The sequence below is a fragment of the Mauremys reevesii genome, linkage group 7 (genome assembly GCF_016161935.1).
Source record: "Mauremys reevesii isolate NIE-2019 linkage group 7, ASM1616193v1, whole genome shotgun sequence".
Taxonomy (NCBI): domain Eukaryota; kingdom Metazoa; phylum Chordata; order Testudines; family Geoemydidae; genus Mauremys; species Mauremys reevesii.
Genome location: NC_052629.1, coordinates 77,551,383 through 77,562,674, shown reverse-complemented (window position 1 = coordinate 77,562,674; position 11,292 = coordinate 77,551,383). Strand labels below are relative to the sequence as shown.

Sequence of the window (11,292 nt, the reverse complement as noted above, 5' to 3'; positions counted from 1 at the left end):
CATAGCAGGACCAAGTACCATCTCTGACAGATTTTTGCCCCAGATCCCTAAATGGGGCAAGGATTGAACTCACAACCCTGGGTTTAGCAGGTCAATACTCAAACCACTGAGCTATCCCGCCTCTCTTTAGTTGGGGTTTGGTCCTGCTTTGAGCAGTGGGTTGGACTAGATGACCTCCTGAGGTCCCTTCCAACCCTGAGATTCTATGATTCAAAGGTGTGCAGTCTTGAAAGGCTGCTTCAGGCCCCACCAGGAGTCATGAGATCCCCACTAATTCTTCCAGTGCCCCCCAAAACCTCCCTCCATCGCAGTCTCGAGCCCCCACATCCTGACAGCCTCCATCCTATACCAGCACCCCCCACAGCCACCACCTCAATACACAGCCAACCCGACTTACCCCCCCTCCCTCAAATAACCTCAAAGCACCTCCACTCTCAATAGAGAAAAGACCACATTCTTTCGAATCTGATGATTTTATTGTCAGTCTCGTGATTTTTTTCTTAAAGCCCCAGCTCCTGGAGTCAGGTGACTACATAAGAACTTTTATTAAAAAAAAACGGAAGTTTCTAGTTCTATGGGTTTGTGAAGAATGAGACCTAAAGGTTCAAAATCCAGAAGGTAATTAAAAGGGACCCCACATGTGTGTTTTTTAAAAAAATATTGATTTTGAATGTATGGGGGATGGCAACATTGTAAACCCCCACTGATTGCACCCCAAACCCACCCCATACAGAGCCTCTGCACCAATTGACCCCAAACTCATCCAATACAGAGCCACCCCACTGCACCCCAAACCCACCCTATGCAGAGCTAGCCCACCCCCACCCATTGCTCCCCAAACCCACCCCATACAGAGCCAGATGACCCCCACCCACTGCAACCCAAACACACCACATACAGAGCCACCGCACCCCACCTACTGCATACCGAACCCACCCCATACAGAGCCACCCCATCCTGACCCACTGCACCCCAAGCCCCCCCATACAGAGCCACCCAACCTCTGCACCACAAACCCACCCCATATAAAGCCACCATGCCCTCGCCTGTGGCACTACTCCGTACAGAGCCCACCCACTGCATCCCAAACCCAACCCATAAAGAGCCATCCCACCCCTACCCACTGCACCCCAAACCCACCCCATTCAGAGACACTGACCCCACCCATTGCACCCGAAATCCACCCCATACAGAGCCACCCAACCCCTGCATCCCAAACTCAACTCATAGAGCCACCCCACTCCACCCCCGCCCATGATGCTACCCCATACAGAGCCACCCACCCTCACCGCATCCAAAACCCAACCCACTGCACCTTACCCACTGCAACCCATATCCACCCTACCCAGAGCCACCCCACCTCCATCCGTTGCACCCAAAACCCACCCCATACAGAGCTACCCACCCCACCCATTGCACCCCAAACTGACCTCAAACAGAGCCACCCAACCAATGCACCTCACACCCACCCCATACATCCCCACAAATTGCATTCCAAACCCACCCCATACAGAGCCCTGAACCCCCACCCATTCCACGCCACACAGAGCCACCCCACAGAACCCCAAACCATTGCACCCTAAATCCACCCTGTACAGAGCCATCCCACCCATTGCACCACAAACCCCATATAGAGCTACCCTACCCCACTACACCCCAAACCCACCCTATTTAGAGCCACTCCACACCCACGCATTGCACCCCACACCCATGCCAGAGCCACCTCACCCCACACACTGCACCCCAAACTCACCCCATTCATAGCTACCCCACCCTACACCCACTGCACCCAACACCCACCCAATGCACCCCAAACCTACCCCAGATAGAGCCACCTCAGCCCTCCCATTGCATCCCAAACCCACCCCATGCAGAGCCACCCATCCACACCCCCTGCACCACAAACACACCCCATACAGAGCCAATCCACACACACACATTGCACCCCAAACACACCCCATACAGAGCCAACCAACCCCCACCCATCGCACCCCAAACCAACCCAATACAGAGCCACCCACCCCAACCAATGAACCCCAAACCCATCCCACACAGAGCCACCCCACTCCCCGCCCATGGAAATACCCCATAAAGAGCCACCCACACTCAGCCACTGCATCTGGAACCCAACCCATATAGAGCCACTGCACCCCACCCACTACACCCCAAATTCACCCCATAAAGAGCCATAAAGATTTTGGATGGGTAGATGCTGCCACCACCCAAGTGCAGAACCCCCCTTGAGAGCCCAGGAAGGTGCACTTGTGGGGTACCTTCAAGCCCTTTCATCCCCCACCCCAGGGAAGAGCTGAGAAAGAAAAGAAAGGGGGGGGGGAAAGGAAATCAGCTGTTGCCATCAGCTAATTAAACAACATGTGCACAAATCTCTTAAAACATAAAAATCCAATTTTGTTCTTAAAAAAGGCAAATTTTATCAATATATATAAAAAAATACATCTGGAAGCTCAGGCTATTGTTAGATTTTAAAAGAGCAATTACAAGGATTAAGCACCACGAATAGCTCTCTTGAAGTCCAGTTTAAAGGTTACAAGGAAAACAAAAGCATCTGGGGACTGGGGTAGCACAGAGAAGTCCACAAGCCATAAAGAAACAAAAAGAGATAAACCTAATCAAGTCTTCCAAGACATTGCCTGATCTGCTTACATATCTGGGGTTTTAAATGAGTAGTTTCTAGGTATGATACTAAAGATTTTTTCCTACCTGGCCCAAGTTCTCACAAAATAGCTCTGCCCTGGCTGCCTCTCTCCAGGGAAGAACAGACAGAGAAAAGAAGAGTCTTTTTGTTTCTATTTTTAAAAAGTTCTAGTCTTCCCACAGGCTCTTTTGGCCAGGTGCCCACTCACTTCCTTTTACCTATGCATCGCAGTGAGACTTTTTAACCCTTTACAGGTAGTACAATTATAGAACAGCTACTAAGAGGGATTTTATAGCTGCTGGCTGGCTCTCTGTAAAAGGGAGCTAACGCCTCTTCATTTCTCAAAACCACCCACCACACCACAAACACACCCTATACAGAGCCCCCAACCCCCACTCATTGCACCCCAAACCCACCCCATACAGAGACAGCCCCCCAACCCATTCCACCCCTTCCCCCCGAAGCACACCCCATACAGAACGGCCCCGCCCTGCGACCGGAGGCCCCGCCCCGCCCCCGAGCCGGGCGGCCCTGGACTCAGAGCGGCGCCGGCAGGCTGAGGGGACGCATCTTCGCGCCGCGCGACCAGCCCGACTCGGCCGGGATCCGCCTCAGCCCGGCCCCGCAATGGGCTGCACCGTGAGCGCCGAGGACAAGGCGGCGGCCGAGCGCTCCAAGATGATCGACAAGAACCTGCGCGAAGACGGCGAGAAGGCGGCGCGGGAGGTCAAACTGCTGCTGCTGGGTGAGCCCCGGCCCGCGGCCGCCCGGTCCCGCCCAGCGACACCTCGGTGCCCTGGTCCGCCCGGTACCTCCTCGCCAGCCCCCGGCCCGCGTCACCTCCGCGGTGCCGCCCCGCCCCGCGCTGCGATCCCCCGGTACCAGCCGGCCCTCCCGGCGTCGCCCCGGTCCGCCCGGTCCCGTCTCGTCAGCCCCCGCCCCGGTCCCTCCTGGTCTCGCCGCCTGCCACCTGGCCCTGCCCAGCGACACCCTCGCCGCCTGGTACCAGCCTGCCAGCACCCTGCTTGGCCCGCCTCGGCCCCACAGAACCCCAGCCACAGCCCCGCCTTCCAGTACCCCCCTGCCAGCTCCCTACCCCGGCCTGCCTTGCCCCCCCCAGTACCACCCTGCCCTGCAGCCCTCCAGTTTCCAGGTCCCTCCTGATGACACCCCTGCCAGCTGGTACCAGCCTGCCAGCACCCTGCCTACCTTGCACCTGTGGTACCACCCTGCCCTGCAACCCCTGGTACTGCCTGATACACCCTGCCCTGTGACACCCCCCCTTCCCCGTGCCTGGTATCCGTGCCCAGTACCAGCTCCTTGTCCAGCCTTCCCTGTGACCCTCCCAGTCCTGTGGTGCCACTCTGTATTCCCTCAGTACCACCCTATGCAGCGACACCCTTCCCTCGTACCCTCTGGGCCTGCCCAGCAATACCCCTGCCAGCCCCCTGCCTGCCTTGCCCCCATGATACCACCCTGCCCTGTGTCCCCCCAGTACCCCGGTAACATCCGTCCCAGTGACCCTCCTGCCCGGCCCAGCCCAGCGACACCCTCCTGCCCAGCCGAGCGAGCGAGCTCCTCACCCCTAGTATCCTCCTCTCGGGCCCACCGAGAGCCCCCAGCGACACTCCTGGGATCCCCCAGCATCTGAGAGCCCCCCCCGCCTGCTGCCTCCCACAGAACACCCCCCTCCATGATTCTCAAGGGCCTTTTGCCCACACCCAGACCCTGCATACTTTTAGTCTATCCTGCCCAGTGACCTGCCTAGCAGACACCAAGGTACAGCTCATTGCACCTACCCTAGTGGCTTCCTGTACTTCCCCGTGTTGCACCCTAGGCCCTCCACACTGCATTCCCAGGCTGCCTAGGTACATCTCAGCGAACGTGTGATATACCTCCCTAGGTACAGCCTACGCCCCATACATCTCCCCTAACACACCCCCTTGATAAACCCCACCCACTCAGACCCTCTCAGTACACCCCTGCACAGACCATCCAGCCCATGACCCCCTTACATACACTTACACCCCTTATGCAACAGTCCACACACCTTTTATATATCAGACTCCCTAGTAATACCCCCATATAACAGCCCCCACTAGATACAACTTCAGCCTCCACCCCCATACATGACAGTCCTCCCAGATACTTCTACTTCCTCCTAGATACCATAGGCCCCACCCTAGATGAAAACCCTCAGTTCCAATCTTCAGATACCACAGGCCCCCACCTCTTTCTCAGCCCCATATACCACAGGCCTCTAGGTATGGCATATGGAGGCCTGTACCTCAGCCCTACATGTACCCCAACTGCCAAGTTCCTCTCACAGCTTCCCCACTACTCCTCAAATAAGCTCCCCACCCTCATTAAATACAAACTCCTATCCTTCCCTACAAATTTCTGTACAACCCTCTGTGAACATCCTCTCCCCATATTCCCCATCTTCCCCCAGAGATCCCCCGCATGTAACCCTCCCGTTCCTTCCCCAACTGCCTATTACCCCACTCCCTCCCTTCAGCTACCCTTTTTCTCTGGAAAGGCCAACCGCTTATCTCCACACCCCCAGCTGTCCATGCCTCCCCAAAGAATACCCATTCCTCTGTCAGCCCAACATTTCCATGTTCTGAAATACTCCATCCCGTCCAAACCCACCACCCCCCCTGAAGCCTTGTCCACATTCCAGCTACCACATACCCTCCAAACATGTTCTTCAGCTGCACCCATTTGAATGCAACTCCCCAAATACCCTCTGCCAGTTACAGAACTCCACCCTTGTGCAGCTATACACCCTGCCTTGTGTTTTCCAGCCCCTCTGCAGAGTAATTGTGTGGAGGGGAAAGCTTTGCCCTCTCCCACACCAATGCAGATGATGTTGAAGAAGAGTTAGGATCCCTGTCAACTGTGGTTGGGGATGGACTGCTTGGGGGGGAGGGAGAGTTGGAGACAGCGGGTGCTCAGGGTGATGGAACTTGTGGGGGGAAATTGAAAACACTTTCTTCCTGCTTGATTTGGGGGGCACTGTGGTCTGTGAGGTGAACCCTGCTGCACTGAGCAGTGTTGGATTTTATTCTGCTTCTGAAATTCCCAGGAAGAGTGATTCCTCATTTAGCCTTTTAAATGCCATATTATGTGATACATTTTAATATTTAAATGCCATATTTACGTGATACTCCCACACAGTGTGGGGAAGCCCAGATGGGATGGCAAACTGGAAGATGTGGGGTGGGTTGGGACAAGAGGTGATTAGGAGACATAGGATGGAAGGAGAGAAGCATGTGATGGCAAAGCCGTTTAGAAAATGTCCGTCTTGTGGATTTTTGAAATAGAGGAAACAGTGGCAGGAAACAATGACGAAATCAGGCAGGCTCGTTTCTTTAAACACAACCTTGCATTAGTAACTACATAATTAACATCTGAGCAGCTCTAGTCAATACAGCATTGTTATTTTATCAACACAACAGTGACTTCTTGACTTGTTTAATATTGGTTAAGTGCCAACAACGTATATACTCCCGCTAGGAGAGTCCATGGTCTTATTTGAGGACAGTGGAGATACACTGATGCTTTTTTAGAGGGATTTCAGTAAACAAATTAGATCTGATTCCTGTGTTGGTGTGATGTGCTGATGATATCAGGACCTACCAACTGGAATGCAAGATTTCTTAATGCCATTAATATTTTAGGCCCAGATCCTGCAATCAGGATCCATGTGGGTGGACACCAGGGTAGCTCCATTGACTTAATTGGGGCTCTGTGCAGGTATGGGGGTCTGTTTACAGGATTGGGGACTTAGGTGGGGAGAAGTCCTACACATATTCATGTAAACTTATTTCTGGGCGTGAAGGATCCAGGCCTAGTCTTGCATCTTTTTTTTCCCTTTAGAAATAAATGGGTCAAGTAAAGCAGCAGAACTAAAACGTTGTTTCTTGTAGCCTCTTTTAACCCCCGGCTTCCCATAACTCCTAAATATTTAATAATAAAGCTGCAGAACGAGGTGCCTGTAGTACTTTTAGTAGCAAAACAAAAATCCATGCTTGACTTTTTTTTTTTCCCAATGAATTTTCTCTTATACGAGTCTAGCATCTGTTGGCCTGCATAATTTGTAAGATAAACATGCTTGTGATTGCCTGTGGATTTACAGCTGGCTAGGTGAATTCACTGGATAAATAAGGCAGAGGGCAGCAGCTTCACCCATAAACTAAAAATAACTTACAAGGTGGCAGACACCTTTTGGATTTGGATTTCCACCTGTGTTAGAGTAAAGACAACAGGAAACCTGTTTGTAGAGCACTATTGTAGCATTTTTGCTAGTTTTGGTAAAATTCTCTAGCTGAAATGGATGCTCGCAGCAAATGTTTTTTTGGGATAATCACTTTTGCACTGAATATTAAATGTGAAACAAGGGCATGAGTTTTGCAAAATGCAAATGATGCACATGGTTAATTTACAGGTAATAATATTCCTCGTGCTTCACTACTATATGTGTTCTCAGTTTAAGCGGGGCTGTAGCCATGTCCTTTGCTGTGGCTGTTTACAGTAACTCATTTACTAACAAAGGCCTCCATCCTGCAAGCACTTAGTCATGTGCTTCACTTTTTATTCACACAATGACTGCTGTTGGAGTTAGTAGAACTACTGATATGTAAAGTTAAGCATGGGCGTGCACACATTGGTGTAAGGGCTGGTCAGTGTGTGTTACAGGCCCCCCCCCCCCCTTTGTGCCTGTCACTGAGGATCTGAGTTGTTGCAGCCCCCAACTAGGTAGCCTTGGCTCTTTAGCTCAAGCTGTAAAATCTCCTGTTTTTAGCCCTGGAGGTACCCAGTTCAGTCTCTGGTGTGTTGGCCAAGATGGTGGATGTCACGTTTGCAGGATTGCTGCCAAAATGACCATCTATTTTTGACTGCTACCTGTTGGCTACAAAATTAAAGGGAAGAAAATGTCTTGGCAGCTTTGAGTGAATTCGTGTATTTTGCCCTCGGTCATACAGTGCTTGGTTTTGGATGTCCAGTGTGGAATGAATTATTTATTCCCAAATTGTATCTTTATGTTGGAAATGATGGGGGTGGGGGAGAAAGGGAAGGATCCAAATGATCCTTGCCTTCTGAAGTGGAGAGTACTTACAAAATATGATTCTGATCTTGGTGTGGGGCTCTAAATTCAAAAGTAGAGCAAGACATTTTTTCTTTCTAGCAGCTGTTCAAGTGTAAATAGTGCTGAAGACTTGAGTCATTATTTCCCTATATTTAAGCTGAGACATGTCTGCAAAATACTTTCAAATTAACTTGAAGTCATTGCACAAACAGATTGCTCTTTACTGAAAATAGCAGTAAGTGACGCAGTCACAGAAGACACCTTACTGCCTAGATTGTGACTAATTGTAATGTTAACTTTTTGTAATTTCTGAGCACAGTTGTTAATTTTGGGTCAGTTACAGCAGGGTGAATCTCATCAGTAAATTCCTATAACAAGCACATATTTTAATAGACTTTTAAAGAGTGACTGTATAACTGAGGAGTCTCTGGGACTTAGCAAGCACTTCCAGGATGAAAACTGGCTTGACCTTGATGCATCAGGCGAGGTATTTCCAGTAGAGATAAGGAGGGGTTAGTACCATTATACAAGGCACTGGTGAGACTTCATCTGAAATACTGTGTGCAGTTCTGGTCTCCCATGTTTAAGAAGGATGAATTCAAAGTGGAACAGGTACAGAGAAGAGCTACTAGGATGATCCGAGGAATGGAAAACCTGTCATATGAAAGGAGACTCAAAGAGCTTGGCTTGTTTAGCCTAACCAAAAGAAGGCTGAGGGGAGATACGATTGCTCTCTATAAATATATCAGAGGAATAAATACCAGGGAGGAAGAGGAATTATTTAAGCTCAGTACCAATGTGGACACAAGAACAAATGGATATAAACTGGCTATCAGGAAGTTTAGACTTGAAATTAGATGAAGGTTTCTAACCTTTAGAGGAGTGAAGTTCTGGAACAGCCTGCCAAGGGGAATAGTGGGGTCAAAAGACATATCTGGCTTCAAGACTAAGCTTGATAAGTTTATGGAGGGGATGGTATAATGGGATAGCCTAATGTTGGCAATTAATTCGTCTTTGACTACTAGCGGTAAATATGCCCAATGGCTTGTGAAGGGATGTTAGATGGGGTGGGATCTGAGTTACTACAGAGAATTCTTTCCTGGGTGTCTGGCTGGTGAGTCTTGCCCACGTGCTCAGGGTTTAGCTGATCACCATATTTGGGGTCGGGAAGGAATTTTCCTCCACAGCAGATTGGCAGAAGCCCTGGGGGTTTTTCGCTTTCCTCTGCACAGTGGGGCACGGGTCACTTGCTGGAAGATTCTCTGCACCTTGAAGCCTTTAAACCAGGGGTAGGCAGAGCTGATTTTCAGTGGCACTCACACTGCCCAGGTCCTGCCGCTGGTCCGGGGGCGGGGGCTCTGCATTTTATTTAATTTTAAGTGAAGCCTCTTAAACATTTAAAAAACCTTATTTACTTTACATACAACAATAGTTTAGTTATATATTATAGAGTTATAGAAAGTGACCTTCTAAAAATATTAAAATGTATTACTGGCATGCGAAACCTTAAATTAGAGTGACTAAATGAAGACTCGGCACACCACTTCTGAAAGGTTGCCGACCCCTGCCTTAAATCATGATTTGAAGACTTCAATGGCTCAGAGACAGGTTTGATACAGGAGTGGGTGGGTGAGATTCTGTGGCCTGCATTGTGCAGGAGGTCAGACTAGATGATCATAATGGTCCCTTCTGCCCTGAGTCTGTGAGTGAGAAATCAGTGGTGAAGAGAATCTGATGTTTGGTCTGTTAGTTGTATGCCAGAAGATGTTCCTCATTACGAGGCTGAAAGTATGCATGTCTAAGTGATGCTGGCAGATGGACTGTCCCAGGCAGGCTGGTAATGGCAGATGTATGAACATTAAAGATAAGTCAAGGAAAACTCCTGTGTCATGAGATCATTATTGTTAATTGTAATCATTATTGTAAGCCTTCTAATACCAGTGACTGAAGTCTGGATTTATTTTTTCACTGGGTCTGCTGTCTTTACAAAGTGTTGCTGGTATGGTTCTAATACTCAATTCACATACTTTCTTCTTAGCGTTCCAGTTTTTAGCTGGATTCTCTCCCTCCCCCTGCCCAAAAAAACCAACCCCCGCCCCCAAAATAATCAAGTTGTGTTGTGATGAAAGATCTTACTCTATCAAACTGCTATGAGCTATTGCTTTGTGAGCCTCTGGAGCAGAGGGCAGTACCACGTTTTATCAAGACATTTGTCTGCTTTGGGGAGAGCAGCTGCAGTGATCAGAGAACCAACTTCTTGTGCAAGCTCAAATTAATACTTTTCAGTGAACACGGTGGCTTTTGTGTGTTGTGGCTAAAGACTGGACTGAGGTCTCAACAAATCCTCTGTCAAATCAGAACTAACTCTCTTCCTGCTCTTCATGTGCATTCAAACAGGCATAAAAGGCTTCTCTTGTTTTGAATATTTTGCACCAGAGCTTTGGCAAACTAGAATAGTCGTGTAGCTAAGGGCTTGTCTACACTGGCAATTTACAGCACTGCAACTTTCTTGCTCAGGGGTGTGAAAAAACACAGCAAATTTCAGTGCTGTAAAGCACCAGTGTAGACTGTGCACCAGTGTAGACTGTGGACCAGTGCTGGGAGCCGCGCCCCTCGTGGCGTTTTTTTTTTTTTTTAAAGAGCACTGGAAGAGCTCTCTCTCTCTCAGAGCTCTGCCATGACCAGACAAGCCATGTTAAAGCGCTGCCAGTGTAGACTAGTCCTAAATCTCAATGTGCACCGCTTGCCTGGAAAATTTAATCTGCCATTTCAGCTCCAACAAACATGTTAGGGAGGCATTAGGTAATGCTTTCTGATGGCTTGGTTTTAAACGGTGCCCTATGATCGCCGTCCTTTTTTCCTCTCTGAAATCATGGATGTTTGCTTAGACTATTCACACAAACATTCATTAGAAGTAGGGCTGTTGATTAATTGCAGTTAACTCATGGGATTAACTCAAAAAATTAATTGTGATTTAAAAAAATTAATCACAATTTATTGCAGTTTTAATCACACTGTTAATAGAATACCAATTGAAATTAAATATTTTGATTTTTTGTACATTTTCAAATATATTTCAATTACAACACAGTATACAAAGTGTACAGTGCTCACTTTATATTTTTATTACAAATATTTGCACTATAAAAATGATAAACAAAATAAATAGTATATTTCAGTTCGCCTCATACAAGTACTGTAGTGCAGTCTCTTTATCGTGAAAGTGCAAGTTACAAACATATGTTTTGTTTTTGAATAATGTAAAATTTTAGACCCTACAAGTCCACTCAGTCCTACTTCTTGTTCAGCCAATTGCTAAGACAGAAAAGTTTGTTTGTTTATGGGAGATAATTCTGCCCACTTCTTATTCACAATGTCTCCTGAAAATGAGAACAGGTATTTGCATGGCACTTTTGTAGCTAGCATTTTAAGGTATTTACATGCCAGATATGCTAAACATTTGTATGCTCCTTCATGCTTCAGCCACCATTCCAGAGGACATGCTTCCATGCTGATGACACTCGTTAAAAAAATAGTGTGTTAA

At 48.5% G+C, this 11,292-nt stretch overlaps 1 protein-coding gene across 1 annotated transcript in view; it reads left to right on the top strand.

Annotated features, from left to right (window-relative positions):
- Positions 1 to 3,179: 3,179 nt before the first annotated feature.
- The window catches only part of GNAI2 (G protein subunit alpha i2), a 228,151-nt gene continuing 220,038 nt past the window's right edge, over positions 3,180 to 11,292 (top strand). Inside the window, exon 1 of the mRNA XM_039546937.1 lies at positions 3,180 to 3,401. Within this exon, the coding sequence (XP_039402871.1) occupies positions 3,284 to 3,401 (118 nt within the window). The 5' untranslated portion in view covers positions 3,180 to 3,283. The remainder of the gene's footprint in view (positions 3,402 to 11,292) is intronic.